General features: G+C 35.8%; 1 protein-coding gene across 1 annotated transcript in view; it reads left to right on the top strand.

The window, feature by feature from the left end:
* The window catches only part of ITFG1 (integrin alpha FG-GAP repeat containing 1), a 294,435-nt gene that overhangs the window by 11,530 nt on the left and 263,264 nt on the right, over window positions 1-19,641 (top strand). The window contains exons 3-5 of the mRNA XM_065925272.1: window positions 1,237-1,382; window positions 2,841-2,898; window positions 4,098-4,172. Of these exons, the coding sequence (XP_065781344.1) occupies window positions 1,237-1,382; window positions 2,841-2,898; window positions 4,098-4,172 (279 nt within the window). The remainder of the gene's footprint in view (window positions 1-1,236; window positions 1,383-2,840; window positions 2,899-4,097; window positions 4,173-19,641) is intronic.

The raw sequence follows: 19,641 nt of genomic DNA, 5'->3' as shown, positions 1-19,641 counted from the left end.
GTGCACTCACATACAGCTTGCTACATAGTAGCAAGATGTAGCTACATGTGCAATTACTATGTCATCATTTTTAAAGACCAGCTATTTTTAAGGGAAAGGTTCAAGTATTGTCAGAATACTTTGAAGAAAGTGGCATTACAAAAAGTATTTTATCATAATGAAAGTCAATTTTAGAGGACAACACAACTGAATTTAAATTCCAGCTATTCCATTTAAGTAGATGTTTAACTCAGAAAGCAACTTAATTGCTCCAAACCTCAGTTTCTTGGTGTATTCAATGAGAAGCACAATACCTATTTCAGGTAATGGAGATTATCAGATAATAATAATAGCTGTTAAACACTTGATATAATATCTGAAACATAGTAAGTAGCTGCATTAAATAAAGCTATTATTATTTATTTTTTCTTAATCTTATCCTTATCAGTATTTTCCTTATTTCACTGTAAGTAAAACCTGTTACAGATTTTTTATATTTGTGAGGTCATTTAGAAAATAATAGACTATTTGGAAACTGTCTTGCTATTTGTTCTTAAGTAGAATTAAATATAAATTGAATTTAAGGCCTAATTTTTGGTTGGGTCACTGAGACAACATTATGACCGCACTCTAGAATGTCTTTTTAAAAGATTTTCAAGGTTAATACAAACCATTTTAGAATATTTTATTGTTAAAGATGTAGAACTAGGTATGTATGTCATGATAGTTTATTGCCAGGTTTGGTCAAGAGTAACATATTTTTCATTATGAATCTTGAAAAGCTTTCAGAAATAAAATGATTGTTTCAAATCTGCATTGAAATCCAAGATTAAGTAATTTTTAAATAGTATCTTTTATAAAATGACAGTGATACTCACTGGTGCTTAACAGTTGATAATCAGCCTCCATTTGTATAAACACCATTCATGGGTCCTGGTATCTGACAAAAGAACTAGGTGAAAGGACTGGGTCAGTGCTTAAACATAGAACTGCACTTCCTCTTAATAAATATTTCAGCTTTTTCTCCTTTCTTAAGACTCTTTGCATTCATTCTGAATTCTTTCATAGTCCATGGAAGCCTACATACATGAAGGATGATAAGCTATTAAAGAAGACAATGAAATTAATCAGTTCTGTAAATTTTTGTATTTTGCATTGAGGATATTTTTACATAGTATAAATGTAAAAGTGTCCTTTTCTATTATAGCTCTACTGGAATGTTTGTTTATTAAAATGTTTGTTTGTTTGTTTGTTTAGTAATTACAGTACATTGATAACCAGTGTAGTCCCAGGGGATTATGATGGAGATTCACAAATGGATGTCCTTCTGACGTATCTTCCCAAAAATCATGCCAATGGTGAATTAGGAGCTGTTATCTTCTGGGGACAGAATCAAACATTAGGTGAATTTGTTTTAAATGTCTTTAATATTTGTCACTGGATATGAAAGGAAAAACATGCCTGGTATTCTTAGGTAAATGTAACAAAAATAATGTTCAAAAATTAGTTCAAAAATGCAGTTCTTATGTGTCAGTAATTGTCTCTAAAACTCTTTTTAAAAGTCTGTTTTCTGATTTCCTTTTTCAACCTAGACGTGATCTATAGTCAACTCCAGGGAACAAAATCCATTCTTATTACTTTAACGAAGAGAGATTTATTAAAAGGTTTTTATGCTTTACAGAGTTATTGGGTTGACTGAAGCACACACACTAAGTTGAACTTTCAGGAACAATTCTCAAAGCCTTTGAAGAAGCTACTGCCTTTTTCCCATCAGAAAGCAGCCAGGTGCACAACAGGTGCTCCCTCAGTATTTAAAATTCAGTGATCAAAAAAAATAAGAAAATAAAATAAAATTCAGTGATCAGACATTTAAGACAGAAATGACAGAAACACAGCCTTCACCTCATTCCTGCGTTGGAAAACCCATAGTGTATCTAATTAGCAGGTATCACATTTTATTCAGAATCTTAGATGCAAGGATGTCTGAGAAACGCTGTTTTTGGTTTCTGGTCTCCCTAGTACAGGAAAGCACAAAAAGGTTAAAGTTTGAGAGTCTGTCTACCATGCGTGCGTGCTAAGTTGCTTCAGTCATGTTCAACTCTTTGCAACCCTATGGACTATAGCTCGCCAGGCTTGCTGTCCATGTGATTCTCCAGGCAAAACAGTCTACCTACCCTATCTTCCCATGAATCTTCAAATTTTATCTGAAAAACCAATTAATTACACCTGAATGGGCAATTTTGTTCATAGAACCAGATTTCAAGGACTGAGGTGGAGAGGAGAGCATGGACATTTTAGAATCAAGTAGTTTTCCACATATTGGGTTCTTTACAGCAAAATCTTAATTGTCAGCTGCTCTAGTGGTAAACCATATATAAAGAAGATTCATGTAAGAGATTTTCAGAATGAAGACTCAAAAGGAAGTTATTAGAATGCTGATATCTTCACTGTAGTGTGAAAGTGTTAGTCTGTCAGTCGTGTCCAGTGCTGCGACCCCGTGGACTGTAGCTTGCCAGGCTCCTCTGTCCAGGCAATTCTCCAGGCAAGAATACTGGACTCAGTTGCCATTCCTTTCTCCAGGGGCTCTTCATACCCAGGGATTGAACCTATGTCTCCCATATTGCAGACAGATTCTTTACTGTCTGAGCCATCAGGGAAGCCTATAAACTTTCCCAGCAGTTTATCTTTACAAACTTGATGTCCACTTAAGTTATAGTGTCTCATTAGTGATTAATGGTGAAAGTTGGAATTAGTTAGAGATGAATCTTGAAAAGAATAAAAGATTATTCTCTTCCCTAAGTGCAGATATAAAAGATAATATAAAATGCCTGTTCATTTATGTATTTTCTTTTCTTTTATAGATCCTAGCAATATGACCATACTCAATAGGACTTTTCAAGATGAACCACTAATTATGGAGTAAGTATGTGCTTGCTTCCCTTTAGATGATTTTAAACTTACAAACATAAAATAAAATCTTTTACATAGGAAGCTACTTTGCTCAGTCGTGTTGGCTCTGTATTCATTCTCCCTTTAAAGATGATAGGGGCCTGCCCTCTTAGTTATATGATATTTACTTGCCATGATGGAAGAAAGAGAAAATTGAAATTCATTATTTTGGAAAAAGAGATTTGTCTTTTTGGTTTTGTCTTAATAGCTTTGAATGTGTCCATAATGGATCTTTATTGATCCTAGCCATGTCATTATTCAGAGAACTAAGATGACTGTTTTTGGATAAAACTGTTAGTGCTTGATTGGTAGATATGAAGGGTAGAGGATTTCCTCTGCTTGACTTAGAACTATTTCTATATTAAGGAAAAACTGTCCTTTTTTACAGATATTGCTTAGTATTATCATTTATCTCCTCGAAGTAGATTCATGTACCAACATAAGCTTAATTCAAGTAGCTGTTAGGATTCTGATAATGATATAGATACTATCTTGGGGACTAAACAATGTACAGCCACATTCTTGCTTCCAGTGCTGTGTTTTGTACAGTTATTAAAATCATAGTTGTACATCAATAGGCAGGTGACTATTAGAAGTCTGAACTTCAATCCATGAATTAATCTTTTAAAGGTTCTCAGCTTGATTTCTTTTTTAATTAGGTGTTTTTCATTGTTGTTACAATATTCAATGACTAGTATAAATTTTTACACCATCTTAGGGATTACTTTTGTGGGTGATTTCCCCTAAGCCCATCTGGCTAAATAAGGAGGAGGGTCATGATTCTGAAATTACAGTCTCCTTATTACTCAGAGATAGGCTAGACTATGCAGAGGCTACAGACAACACCAGAATCTCACAACAGAAGTTTATTTCTTGCTCATACTGGATGTCCACTGTGGGTCACTGATAGTCTGTGCTCTTTAGCTAGCACTCAGAGTGTCTCAGAGGCCCAATCGTCTGTGTAGCTGGGCCATCCGAAACACGTTCTTATGCCGAGGTGGCTAGAGGGTCCAATAACAAAAGTTAAACCTGTCACTTCTGACGTTCAGTTGACTACAACAGATACTGTTCTATGTTTACCACACCTACCCAAAGTTTTTTTTTAAATTAAATTGCAAGTGAGAATTTAATAGAATAGCTGCTTAATGTTTTTAATGTTTTCTTTTCAGCTTCAATGGTGACTTAATTCCTGATATATTTGGTATCACAAATGAATCCAGCCAACCACAGATATTATTAGGAAAGTGAGTAAATATGATTATAGCCATGTAATTAATTGTACATGTTGGTGCTAAAGGGACTGTGTGTCTGTATGAACTGATTGCTTTTACCGTTGGGGGGGAACCCCATCTTATTGGAAATCCATAATTTTTAAAAGGACATTTGGTCAACATATAAATTTCCTCAAACAGTATGGATTTGATCTGCCCCTGGTTTCTGTGTACAGACAGTTTAATCATTTTATCCCTCTGGAAATTAGAGATAGAAACTTTGCAACTCCCCATTTAAATATTGGTTCATAGCTAATCAACGAATATAGTAAGGTTGCAGGATATAAAATTAACACACAGAAATCCCTTGCATCCCTACACAATAACAATGAGAAAACAGAAAGAGAAATTAAGGAAACAATACCATTCACCATTGCAACAAAAAGAATAAAATACTTAGGAGTATATCTACCTAAAGAAACAAAAGACCTATACATAGAAAACTATAAAACACTGATGAAAGAAATCAAAGAGGACACAAACAGATGGAGAAATATACCATGTTCATGGATTGGAAGAATCAACATTGTCAAAATGACTCTCCTACCCAAAGCAATCTATAGATTCAGTGCAATCCCTATCAAGCTACCAACGGTATTTTTCACAGAACTAGAACAAACAATTTCTCAATTCGTATGGAAATACAAAAAACCTCGAATAGCCAAAGTAATCTTGAGAAAGAAGAATGGAACTGGAGGAATCAACCTGCCTGACTTCAGACTCTACTAACAAAGCCACAGTCATCAAGACAGTATGGTACTGGCACAAAGACAGAAATATAGACCAATGGAACAGAATAGAAAGCCCAAAGATAGATCCACGAACCTATGGACACCTTATCTTCGACAAAGGAGGCAAGGATATACAATGGAAAAAAGACAACCTCTTTAACAAGTGGTGCTGGGAAAACTAGTCAACCACTTGTAAAAGAATGAAGCTAAAAAAAAAAAAAAAGAATGAAGCTAGAACACTTTCTAACACCATACTCAAAAATAAACTCAAAATGGATTAAAGATCTAAATGTAAGACCAGAAACTATAAAACTCCTAGAGGAGAACATAGGCAAAACACTCTCCTACATAAATCGTAGCAGGATCCTCTATGACCCACCTCCCAGAATATTGTAAATAAGAGCAAAAATAAACAAATGAGACCTAATGAAACTTAAAAGCTTTTGCACAACAAAGGAAACTAAGCAAGGTGAAAAGACAGCCCTCAGATTGGGAGAAAATAATGGCAAACGAAGCAACAAACAAAGAATTAATCTCAAAAATATACAAGCAACTCCTGCAGCTCAATTCCAGAAAAATAAGTGACCCAATCAAAAAATGGGCCAAAGAACTAAAACAGACATTTCTCCAAAGAAGACATGCAGATGGCTAACAAACACATGAAAAGATGCTCAACATCACTCATTATCAGAGAAATGCAATTCAAAAACCACAATGAGGTACCATTATACGCCAGTCAGGATGGCTGCTATCCAAAAGTCTACAAGCAATAAATGCTGGAGAGGGTGTGGAGAAAAGGGAACCCTCTTACACTGTTGGTGGGAATGCAAACTAGCACAGCCATTATGGAGAACAGTATGGAGATTCCTTAAAAAACTGGAAATAGAACTGCCATATGACCCAGCAATCCCACTCTTGGGGATGCACACTGAGGAAACCAGATCTGAAAGAGACACGTGCACCCCAATGTTCATCGCAGCACTGTTTATAGTAGCCAGGACATGGAAGCAACCTAGATGCCCATCAGCAGACGAATGGATAAGGAAGCTGTGGTATATATACACCATGGAATATTACTCAGTCATTAAAAAGAATTCATTTGAATCAGTTCTAGTGAGATGGATGAAACTGGAGCCCACTATACAGAGGGAAGTAAGCCAGAAAGATAAAGACCATTACAGCATACTAACACATATATATGGAATTTAGAAAGATGGTAATGATAACCCTATATGCAAAACAGAAAAAGAGACACAGATGTACAGAACAGACTTTTGGACTCTGTGGGAGAAGGCGAGGGTGGGATGTTTCAAGAGAACAGCATCGAAACATGTATATTATCTAGCATGAAACAGATCATCAGCCCAGGTTGAATGCATGAGACAAGTGCTCGGGCCTGGTGCACTGGGAAGACCTAGAGGGGTCAGGTGGAGAGGGAGTTGTGGGAGGGGGGATCAGGATGGGGAACACATGTGGATCCATGGCTGATTCATGTCAATGTATGACAAAAACCACTACAATATTGTAAAGTAATTAGCCTCCAATTAATAAAAATAAATGGAAAAAAAAATATTGGTTCATTAGATGTTCTTAGAAATGGAAAGATTTAATTCGAATACTATGGATAGCTGCCATCTTGATTGATTTTTCCTTCTTACTCAACTGTTAACTCCCATATGTTTATTGATAAGCCTTGTTCCTTCTGTGTTCAAAGAGCAATTAATAATTGCCTGAAAATGTAAACATTTCTCTCTAAGCTCTGGAAACGTTTCCATGTATACTCTGTCCTTGACCAGTATGTGTGCTTATGCATATCCAGGAATGCCACTCTTAGGGAAAATTGCCTGTTATCTTGTGATTTGAAGATTTCCATTATAGTTCCTCTAGATTTGAAAAGAGCTGTCCTCCTAACACAAGAATTGATGATAGCAAGATACTTTTCATGAGATACCTTCAACTTGGTCAGTGTTTTCTATTTTTGAAGTACACATTTTAAGAGTACAGAATACATTTTTTTTTCTTTCATTTTGCAGCAAGTGCAGGGAACCATCTTTATCAATTTGCCTTCCCAGGTACTATAAATCTAATGAATTTTCCTTCTGTGTTTTGGAGAAGTAATGTTATTTTATGATTAGTTTTCAAAATGTGATTCACACGCACAAAGATGAGTAAATTGTCAAAATTTGAACTATTCTGTGGCGAAACTATCACAGTTTCTATCCCTTTTCTTTTAAAGTTCTCAGTAAAGAATATGAGTGTTTTTATGTTAGTCACAGTGACCTTTTAAAGACTCACTGTGACTCTTTAATGAGAAACCCATTTTTTCCCTCAAACTTTGAAAATTGTCTGAAAGAGCACACTGCTTGGGAGACCAACTGGATGTAGATCTTGCTTCGCCTCTGCAGCCATGCCTTGAGAGGCACCGAGTGTGGATGTGTCGAAGTCACAGGCCACTCCCCTGCTTGTTTACCTTGGATAGACATGTGATTGAGAATGTGGTGGTGATTTCTGGTCTGGTTTATCTTATGGTAATCTCTGTTATTTTATGATAATTTCCATTTTAGTGACAGAAATACTTGGAATATCTTTAATATGATATGGCCTGATCTTATGAAATTTAACCTTATGAAACAGCTACTATAGATAATTGAAAAATAACAATGGCCTAGAAAAAAATGACTACCTAGATATTATGTGATAAGGTCATAAATTATTTATTTATTTGTTCTGAATTCTAGATAAGAGTTTTTTTGTCCTCTGCCTGAAGATATATTCACTTTTACTTTTTTATACATTATACTCTAATATACTACAGTATACTGGAGTAGTACTCTGCTGTTTCAAGATATTTATCATTTAAACTTTAGTTACAGATTAAACAATAGTGGCTAACCCTATTATAGGTAACAAGTTTGTATCCAAGATTTTTGTCCTGATATGACCTTTTAAAATGAAGTTATGTAAATTGGCAGCAAAGTGTTTCTGTCAAGAACATTATTAGGATGACTATAGCTAGCATTGTCATGATTTAGACAAAAGAAAGCTGAAGATTTCTCTATTGGGGCAAGTATTAATATGTTACTAAAATAAGATAAATGTGTTTAGTCATATCCATTTTATAAGTTGCAGACATGATTAGATGCATAAGTTAAAAAGCGATCAATATAAACATTTTGGACTATTTATGTGACTTCGGTTTGGCAGTGCACTCGTATCTATCAAGAAATCTAATCTACCTTTTGCAGCTTAAATATTTTGCTTATTTATGTCTGACTCCAAGATTATCTTAATCAAATTTGACTTGAACCTAAACTTTCTGGAAAATTTTGCAATGATCTTTGAATAGAGTGCTAAGTATTCCCATGAGATTGTGCTGGAAAGCCCATGGTTGTAAGTGGCCCAGTACAGGCATGGAAAAAGGAGACTGCCCACAGGTGAAATTAACATGATCTGGAGTAAGGGCGCAGGTGGTCAGTCTAAGCCAGCGACAGTGGAGTTATCTGATAAGGACAGAAATGGTGCTAAATCTGCTGAGATTCCGGAAATAATTGAAGCGTGTTAAATGTGCAAAGGTGAGGCTTCAGTTTGCACCTCCACCTCACTTCATAATGACTTGATATAATGTAATAATATGCCACATTATTTAGAAATAACACCTAGCTATTAAGTGTTAGAGCAGCTTTTGTAATGATGTGAGGTTATCATTAATGAGCATTTTTTGTAAAAGGATATTTGAAACTGATGTTGCATAAGCGTTCAGAATATTGTTTTTAGTACTGACATGAAAACACTTGTACCTGTAATTTTAATCAAAGCCAAATGTAATGTTGGTCTGTTCAGATTTTCTATGATTCATATACAGAATTCAAACACATTACTGGGTCAGGCCCAAAGTGTACACCTGGGAATATTAATGTAGGTATGTGACAAACTTTTGCCATAGACTTTACTTCACAAGCATCTGCTTGAATATTTTGAATGAAATATTAATGGCACTGGAAGCAGCCATTTTTAACTTATTTATGTGGGTGGATATTTTTCCTCCATTAGCAGAAAAAACTATCTTCTATTTAAATATAGGTATTTAATCTCAACTGAGAAATCCCTTTTCTGTATGTAACCATGTAATCTTCTCACATTATAATCAATGACTGATTTATTAAATCACCATTCATTTTTACTGCTGATTTTGTTTGCTTGCTGGAGCATTACAGAAAATACTGCCAATATTTATCTTAATGAAATAATATGACATTTTTCTTATAAATCTATTATTTAGAAAAAATATGAAAATTAAGAGATTTATAATGCAAAAGGAAACCAAGTAAAAGCTCTCAAGAGAGCTTTTAACTTTATTATAAGCATTAGTACCCATAATCTTAACAAAAAAGCTAGCTCTGAGATGATTCATATTTTCTTAGAATTCCCCTACCAGTCCCCTGTCTTTCTCACCTTATACACCGTATGTATTTTGAACATTGTTGTTTAAAGAAATACATTAGGACTTGAGAAATAAGTTTTGTATTGGTATTTGCATAGAAACAGAGCCTCGGTTTTCTAACTTTTCTCTTTTCCTAAAGAAACTTTGCTATTAGAGATGAATTCACTAATTCTCTCTTTTCTTGTCTAGACCTTTTTTTTTCCCCCTCAAAATTAAGCCACAGAAATAGTGGCTTTATAGAAAAGCTTTAGCCTGATGCCTTAGAATTGTACATGCTGTCATTATTTCCAGTGACATGTTACTCAAGGATCCACGATTTTATTTCCTGGAGTCCTATCAGAAGCTTTGGGGAGTCAGTTAAATGACCCCTGATTCCCTGGTGATTTATTACACTGCTTTGTTTTATGTTCTGGTTGGCAGTGTTGTGTGTAAGTGAACTTCTGATTTTTTTCTAAGTGAATTTAACATGTTATTCTTAAAATTTACTCACTGTTTTTAGTTAAATGTTACATTTGTTAGATGTGTTTCCTTTGTAGTAATCTTTCAGAAAAAGAGCTGCTTTTGAGTTTCTGTGTGAGTAAATTCAACAATAATAGTTCTTCATGAATATTGATGAATTTAAAAGTGTTTTGAATTCAACTTATTTCTATTAGCATATATCAAAAAATTTGTTTCCTTCTTTGAGATGAAAGCATTTTCTTTTACTTATTACTTTTTGCATATGTAACAAGCACAGTTAGAGCAGCCTATGTATAGAGCAAATTTTGAATAAGCTTGGTATATATTATCATTTCAATTTAAGGTAAAATGAATCAAAATAATTTGTAATTCCTGAAACTGCAGGTTAAGTCCTCTTTCATTAGCATCCTATTGCATGATTTAAGTATGTATATGCTGTGGAGAATGCCCTACAGATACTTGGTTTTTAATAGTCTGGAGGCCTAGGCTCTGAGCTACATGCAGTTCCCTGAGTTCCATAGTAGTCCTGAGTAGAGATGGGAGCCCGTGGTTCTCCTCAGACTTCCAACTCTTCCGTCTCCCTGACCTAGGATATCTCTCAGGTATAAGATTACCCTGTGGAGGTAGGAACTTTTGGACAAAGTAAGGATATGGCTCAAAGAAATCTCCACATTCTCTTTTACGAACATAAGATGATGTTTCTTAGAGGTCCTTAAGATTTATCTGGTCTGTCCCACACCTTTGATTCTAATAGAGGTCCAAGAGTAAATGAATAACCCATCAACTGTTTGCCAGAGTAATTTTGTTCTCCAGAGATGCTTCTTTTCCCACTCTTCTTTCATGTATCTGACTGCTCACCATGCCCCTCCTGAGGAGGCATACAGATTGTACAACTTATTGTGCTCTGTAAGGCTTGGGGTTGGATGGGGAACCATGAGAAGAAAGAAAATCTCAAACAAGCCTATTTAGATTTTTAAATAGCTACTTAGTAACTCTGGAGTTGGCAGTTTGGATGAATTGTCTTCATGTTTTTCTCACAAGAGATAGCTATGAAACTCAAGAGGCTCTCATGGAGCCAGGTAATTCAAAGGTTAAGTGACCATCGCAATATACAAATAAATGGCAGACCTGGCATTTGAATCTTGGTCTTCCAAGATTATGTTCTTGCCTTCAATTATGTACAGCCATTACCATTGTTCTAGTCACAGGGGGCCTTGTTGGTGCTCCAACATGTTTAGCTTAGAATTCCTCGTAGCTTAGTGGTTGTTTTCCAAGAAGGAGCAATACAAGAGGTGTAGACAGAAGCTGGAGATCGCTTTAAGGCCCAGTCCTAGTAGTAAAACAGCATCACTGCTTCATTCTAATCAAAGAACTAGCTAATATTCTAGGGAATTTGAGGATTATGGACTCTACCTGTTGATGTGAGCATGTCTTAACTGAAATGTACAAGAGTGTGTGGGATAGGAAATAATGTGGCCATCTTTGGAAACACAGTATAGTGGGCTGTTTATTTACTTTACCATAAGTGAAGACTTGCAAAGGAATTTGCAAGCACAGATCATTTAAGCAGCTAGATCCTCAGGTTTCATAGGCACTCCTACCTAAAATTGATGAGCCTGAGTATGTACCCATTATCACTATAACTTTCTTCTCCTTCATATAAGAATGCCATATTCCTTGAGGCTTCCCTGGTGGCTCAGCAGTAGAGAATCCGCCTGCAATGCATGAACCTCAGGAGACATGGGTTCGATCCCTGGGTTGGAAAGATCCCATGGAGGAGGGCATGGCAACCCACTCCAATATTCTTGCCTGAAGAATCCCGTGGTCAGAGGAGCTTGACTGACTGTGGACCATAGGATCATAAAGAGTCAGACATGACTGAAATGACTTAGCACACCATATTCCTTACCCTTCCTAAATCTCACAAATGATACATTTCCAGGGGAGTAAAAAGCCCATAGAGCACCAAACACAGATACAGTAAACTAATAGAATCTCCAGATTTTCCTCTTTCATAATACCTTCAGATGAAGCTTGGCACAAAAAGAGCACTTTGATCCACATTTAAAATGTTCTGAACACAGGTGTGCTAGAGAAGGGTTGTGGGAGTAATGACAGCTTTTGTTAAATAACTTTGCCTCCTCCATTCCCTGACTACTGTCAAAGAATCTAATAATTACTGAGAGAGGGTCCTGGGAGAGCAGAGCAAAGAGTATCCACAAGAAACACCAATTTCAACAAAGCTAACCTTTAGGCTATTCTTAGTACTTTGTCCTTAAGACACATAATTAAATGGAAAGAAGGTACTTTTCATGCCAGTGTAGTTTTGGATCATGACAGTGATTGTTTCAGGTGTGACTGGAATGTTCTCAAGGACCACTAACCTATGGATAAAACTTTTACCTAATTTATTTCATATTTGGTATGCATTTTTTATAACATAGTAGCTAAAATCTATTTTATCAAATCATATCAAGAAAATTCCATTTAAAGTCAAATATCTTATTTTGTCTTATGAAACATTTATTCTTTTCTTTCTCGTATTGATAGAAAATAAACTTACATATTGGTTCCATGAGTGAAATAATTTTTTGTAGTGTATACCTTTTCCCCTTATTAAAGTCATAGGGCGAAATGTGGTTTGTCTAAAGAAAGAAGTGGTATTATTTCCCACTTTTGTGATTACTTTTATTTAATTACTCCAAAAGCCAGATTCCAGAGTTCAATATTCATAATACATTTTATCGACTAATACATTTTTATCATACTTACTATATTATAAATTATTTTAGCTGTACTTCACATTGCATTGCTTTAAGTTCATTAAAGATAAGCAGCATGTTACTTTACTATCTTATTCTTATAACCTGTTATGAAAATTGTTAAATCAATTTTACCAAAATTACTTTGTTTTAATCTTGACTGCTTTTAGTAATCTTTCCTGTAATATATAATGTGTACTTTCCTCAGCAGTTTTTACATTATTCCCTGAAACACATGTTAACACATTTATTTTAATTGAAAAAAAGAGATCAAACTCTTAACACGAAATAACCTTCATTTGGATATTGGTTTGACAGTGAGGACTGGATTTGTTGGTTGGATCTTACGGCAAGCATTTTCCGTAAGTTAAATAAGGTAAATCAGCAGCTCTGATTTTTTTTTTTACTTTTATTATAGAAAAATTTAAACACATGGAAAGGTGGAGCATATGGGACAGTGAATTTGTATGTAATATACCAACTAAATTCAGCATCTCTCGGCCAGTCTTATTTCCTTTACAACTTTTCCTTTATTTCCCTCTCACTCCCTCCCCTGACATTTTTTAATCTATAAATATTTATGTATATACCTCTGAAAAATAAAGATGTTTAAAAAATACATAATCACAATGTATTTATCATACCTAAAAAAACTAAGTTTAATTTAATATTAAATTTCCAGAGAGGTTGTAATGAACACACATGAACAAGATTTCTTAATATCTGTATCGAAAAAAAATGAAAAATTATAGACTTTATGGTGAATACTGTCTCATTCTAGCAATGTCATGCTATTTAAGGATAAGTAAACTAATATTTTAAAACTCTATTCATCTCTTCAAAAAATGGATTTCCAGTATAATTTTACCTTTCATTTAAGAAGCTATCAAAGCATGTGCATTTTCATCAGTTGTACAGTAGTAGTTAAAATAACCTCAAAGAGAATTTTTTTTTTAAACACCTGGATATATGAATTCAATTTAAATACCAATTTGAAGATGTATATTTCTTGGAGATGCATGATAGAGTGATCACTTAAAAGACCAGATATAAAAACATTTTACATCATAAAATTTTGTAAGAAAATTTAAAGTACAAGATCAAGGATAAAAGGAAGAGGAGTTTTTTTATGTGGTTTATGAGTGTATATGGATGATGGTGGGTAGCAGTCAGCATGGTATCTATATTCTATATTCCACTGAATACATTTTTAAGGATAATCACTTTTTTTAATTGAAATTTAATTGCTATACAGTATTGTATAGGTTACACATGTACAATATAGTGATTCACAATTTTAAGCATTATATGCCATTTATAGTTGTTATAAATTATTGGCTCTATTCCCTGTGTTGTATAATATATCTTCACTTTATACTTAAGAGTTTGTATCTCTTACTCCCCTGCCACTGTATTGTCCCTCCTCCTTCCCGCTCCCCACTGGTTGTCACTAGTTTGTTCTCAGCTATGTTTGTTAGCCAACCTCCTTGTTTTTTATTATGTTCACTAGTTTCTTGTATTTTCTAGATTCCACATACCAGTGATATCTTACAGTGTTTATCTTTGTCTAACACATTTTACTTAGCATAATGCTAAGTTTCGCCTTTTATGGACAAGTAGGTATTCCACTGTGAGTATATGTGGTTATGTGTGTATACCTCTCTAACACACACAAGCACACATACATACATACATATATATATATATATATATATATATATATAACATAGATTACATCTTTATCCATTCATCTGTTAAACACTTGGGTTGCTTGCATATCTTGGCTTTTGTAAGTAATGCTGTTACGAACATGTATCTTTTTGAATTAGTGTTTTTATTTTTTTAAGATATATATATCCAGGGGTGGAATTGCTGGATTGTATGGTAGCTCTGTTTTTATCTCTTTATAATTTTTAATAAATTTTATGTATGTATTGATTTATTTTTGGCTGTGCAGGCTTTTCTGTAGTTGTAGTGAACGGGGCTACTCCCTAGTTGTGGTGTGTGGGCTTCCCTGCAGCGGCCTGTCTCGTGGAGCGCAGGCTGTAGGCGCTCGGGCTTCAGTGGTTGTGTCTCTCGGGCTCTAGAGCACAGGCTCAGTAGTTGGGGCACACAGGCCCAGTTGCTCCATGACATGTGGAATCTTCCCAGATCAGGGTCAAACCCACGTCTTCTGTATTGGCAAGCAGGATTTCACCACTGAGCCACGAGGGAAGCCCAACTCTATTTTTAATATTTGAGAAACCTCCATACTGTTTTTCACAGTGTCTGTGTACCAATTTACATTTCTACCAACAGTGTGCTAGGGTTCCCTTTTCTCCACATCCTCAGCAACATTTGTTATTTGTGTTCTTGTTGATGATAACTATTCTGACAGGTGTGAGATGATGTCTCATTATAGTTTTGATTTACATTTCTCTGATAATTAGCAATTTTGAGCATCTTTTCATGTGCCTTTTGTCCTCCTGCATTTTCTCTTTGGAAAAAATGTCCATTCAGTACTTCTGCCGCAGAGTCAGACATGACTGAGAGACTTTCACTTAATTGGCTGTAAGTACGTAGGTTTATTTCTGGGCTGTTTTGTTCCATTAGATACTCATTTTATTTTTAAAATATCAATAATTCTAGCAGATTTAAGTATTTACATATTTTGTAGCTATTTATGGCTCAGATATTCATTCGTGTCTGATTCTTTGCAACCCCTTGTACTATAGTTTGTCAGGGTTCTCTAAACATGGGATTCTCTCAGCAAGAATACTGAAGTTGAGTGCCATTTCCTCCTCCCGGGAATCTTCCCAAACCAGGGATCGAACCCATGTCTCTTATGTCTCTTGACCTGGGAAGACATTTAAGACAATGAAAATATTTACATTGCTTTCTTAGAAATGAGCTTAACTGTATTGAGGGATATATCTGTGTTTAGTTGCTCAGTCGTTCCTGTATGGGTCTTTGCGACCCTTTGGATGGTAGACTGCCAGGCTCCTCTGTCCTAGAATCCTGGAGCAGCTTGCCATTTCCTCCTCCAGGGGACCTTCCCAACCCAGGGATCAAAACTCCATCTCCTGTGTCTCTTGCGTTGCAGGCAGACTCTTTACCTGCTGAGCCATCAGGTTTTTCTAAATTCTTTTACAGTCTGAGCAAAAATGTTTTAAAACCGCTGGACTAGGCAGCTTAGAGAAGCATATTAGACCCATACTGACAGTCGAGCCTTCTCCTAGTAACTGCTTTTACTTGAGTATCTTAAAAACAACTCAGTATAAGCTGATCATTGAAAAGTGGGTGGATTAGCAGTCATTTCTAAGAGCTGTTACTATAGGCAACTAAAAGCTGCAGTTGACATTAATTACATTTAAATTCATTCTTTGACAAATGCTATTCTTTGAAATTGAGGATGATGATGCCCGGAAATGAACACTTTGACATAATTATCTTTCCTGTGGGGCGATGGCAGGGAGGAGGGTGGGGGACAGATAACTGAAATTTTCTGCAGAGGTTAAGACATCTTAACAGATAGATTCATCTTGGCTCTCAGAACTGCCCACTTTTTCATCTCTGCTGTTTTTTTCCTTTGTCATCAGAGCAGTTTGCATCTGTGACCTTGCCCTTCAAATGGAGTTGAGGAAATTATTATGGGTATAGTTGCTTTAAAAATATGGTGTCTGCTTTGTTTGTTTGTTTGTTTTTACTGTGCTGGGTTTCTGTTGCTGTGCAGGTTTTTTCTAGCTGCTGCCAGCAGGGGCTACTCTCTAGGTGCAGTACATGGGCTTCTTATTGTGGCAGCTTCTCTTTTTGTGGAGCCTGGGCTCTAGGGCACACGGGCTTGGAAAGTTGTGGCGTGTGGGCTCAGTAGTTGTGATTCCCAGGCTTTAAAACACAGGCTCAAGCAGCATGTGGGATCTTCCCAGACAAGGTGTTGAACCTATGTTTCCTGCTTTAGCAGGTGAATTCTTTTCCACCGAGCCACGGAGGAAGTTTCCTGGTATGTTTCTTATTGAAAAACTATGTTCTGTACAAAGAGCAGCATTGAAGGCAAGAGGAGAAATGAATTTTATTTTCAGCTATTTAAATTTTTAAACAGTTTAATTCTATTAAACAACTGCATACAGTTTTCAGTCATCTTAAAATGCACCAAAAAAGAAACGGAAAACTCTTTCTCTCCCTCCCCCCACTTTGGTTTTGTAAGTCTTCAGAATGGTAAATAGACACTATTTGTGAAATAGACACTTTTGGATAAAATAAACTATAAGGATCTGCTAACTGCCTCTTAAGAGATATTAATGTAAAACGTATAATACTTAAAATACTGGCAAAAACTTTAATAATGATTTGAAATGTTTAAGATAGCAATATTATAGTTGATCTTTTGCTAGGGGTTACAAACTCAAATGTCTGATGGGGCCCAGATGGAAACCAAAGTGAGTGAATAGTTTGGAAAGGCTGGACCTTGACCTGCCTGCAGGCACTTGCTATGTCTGAAAAGGGCCAGTTGATTGCCAGACTCAATATTTCAAAAGACTCTGGAAATCTTAATTTTTATTTGAAATATTATTTTTAATTTGTTTTGCTTCTGAATTCAAACTTTTTAAAATAATGTATAGGTCAAATAAAATATATCTTTAATCTGCATTTGGCCCATAGTCTGCCACTTCATACTGTTTGCTGTATCACTGCTCTACATTCTTCATTTGAAATGTATGTTTTGTTAAATAGCTCCTAGGAGAAAATGTCAAAAATTAGTAATTGAGGTTTTCCAAAATTCTACCTATAACTTATTTCAAAGCAACCATACAAAAAAATTCTGTGAGAAAGTAAATCAATAACTGTTGGCATTTTAATTAAAGACAACCACATGATTAGCCTTATAGAGCTCATCTGTGTAAAAGTTGTGTTTTCTTAATTCCCTTTTGGCCTATATTTACAAGTTTGTTGGGAACCTGAGAAAACGAAAACTCTCCTGAAATGACTTTATGTTAAATTTGTCATAGACTTTCTAGCCTGAGTCTGATTATTTTGTACATAATTAGAGCACTATAAAAAGGCAAAAAGAGATAACACTGAAAGATGAACTCCCCAGATCAATAGGTGCCCAGTATGCTACTGGAGATCAGTGGAGAAATTACTCTAGGAAAAATGAAGAGACAAAGCAAAAACAACACCAAGTTGTGGATGTGACTGATGATGGAAGTAAAATCCTATGCTGTATAGAGCAGTATTGCATAGGAAACTGGAATCTTAGGTCCATGAATCAAGGCAAATTGGAAGTGGTCAAACAGGACATGTCAAGAGTGAACATCAACATTTTAGGAATCAGCGAACTAAAATGGACTGAAATGGGTGCATTTAACTCAGTGACCATTATATAGACTACTGTGAGCAAGAATCCCTTAGAAGAAATGCAGTAGCCATCATAGTCAGCAAAAGAGTCTGAAATACAGTATTCGGATGCAGTCTCAAAAACAACAGAATGATCTCTGATCGTTTCCAAGGCAGACCATTCAGTATCACGGTAATCCAAGTCTATGCCCTGACCAGTAATACTGAAGAAGCTGAAGTTGAATGGTTCTTTGATGACCTAAAGACCTTCTAGAACTAACACACAAAAAAGATGTCCTTTTCATTATAGCGGACTGGAATGTAAAAGTAGGAAGTCAAGCAATACCTGGAGTAACAGGCAAATTTGGTCTTGGAGTACAGAATGAAGCAGGGCAAAGGCTAATAGAGTTCTTCCAAAAGAACACCCTTGTCATAGCAAACACCCACTTCCAACAACACAAGAGAAGACTCTACGCATGGACATCACCAGATGGTCAACACCAAAATCAGATTGATTATATTCTTTGTAGCCAAAGATGGAGAAGCTCTATACAGTCAGCAAAAACAAGACCAGGAGCTGACTGTGGCACAGACCATGAACTCCTTATTGCCGAATTCAGAGTTAAATTGAAGAAAGTAGGGAAAACTACTCGACCATTCAGGTATGACCTAAATCAAATCCCTTAGGATTATACAGTGGAAGTGACAAATAGATTCAAGGGATTAGATCTGATAGACAGAGTCCCTAAAGAACTATGGATGGAAGTTCATGACATTGTACAGGGGGCAGAGATTAAGACCATCCCCAAGTAAAAGAAATGCAAAAAGGCAAAATTGTTGTCTAAGGAAGCCTTACAAATAGCTGCGAATAAAAGAGAAGTGAAAGGCAAAGGAGAAAAGGAACTATATAACCATTTGAATGCAGAGTTCCATACAATAGCAAGGAGAGAGAAGAAAGCCTTCCTCAGTGATCAATGCAAAGAAATAGAGGAAAACAGTAGAATGGGAAAGTCTAGAGATCTCTTCAAGATAACTAGAGATATCAAGGGAACATTTCATGCAAAGATGGACTCAACAAAGGACAGAAATGGTGTGGACCTAACAGAAGCAGAAGATATTAAGAAGTGGCAAGAATACATGGAAGAACTGTACAAAAGAGATCTTCATGACCCAGATAATCACAATGGTGTGATCATTCACCTAGAGCCGGCCACCTTAGAATGCGAAGTCAAGTGGGCCTTAGGAAGCACCACTATGAACAAAGGTAGTGGAGCTGATGGAATTCCAGTTGAACTGTTTCAAATAGCAGCGATTTCACAGTGAAAGTGCTGCACTCAATATGCCAGCAAATTTGGAAAACTCAGCAGTGATCGCAGGACTGGAAAAGGTCAGTTTTCATTCCAGTCCCAAAGAAAGGCAATGCCAAAGAATACTCAAACTACCGCACAATTGCAGTCATCTCACATGCTACTAAAGTAATGCTCAAAATTCTCCAAACCAAGCTTCAATAGTATGTGAATATTAAACTTCCAGGCATTCAAGCTGTATTTAGAAAAGGCAGAGGAGCCAGAGATCAAATTGCCAACATCCATTGGATCATTGAAAAAGCAAGAGAGTTCCAGAAAAACATCTACGTATGCTTCATTGACTATGCCAAAGCCTTTGATTGTGTGGACCACAAGAAACTCTGGAAAATTCTTAAAGAAATGGGAATACCAGACCACTTGACCTACCTC

This window comes from Muntiacus reevesi, chromosome 2 (genome assembly GCF_963930625.1).
Source record: "Muntiacus reevesi chromosome 2, mMunRee1.1, whole genome shotgun sequence".
Lineage (NCBI taxonomy): Eukaryota > Metazoa > Chordata > Mammalia > Artiodactyla > Cervidae > Muntiacus > Muntiacus reevesi.
Note: the sequence above shows the minus strand (reverse complement) of the source record. Positions and strands in the feature narration are given on the sequence as shown.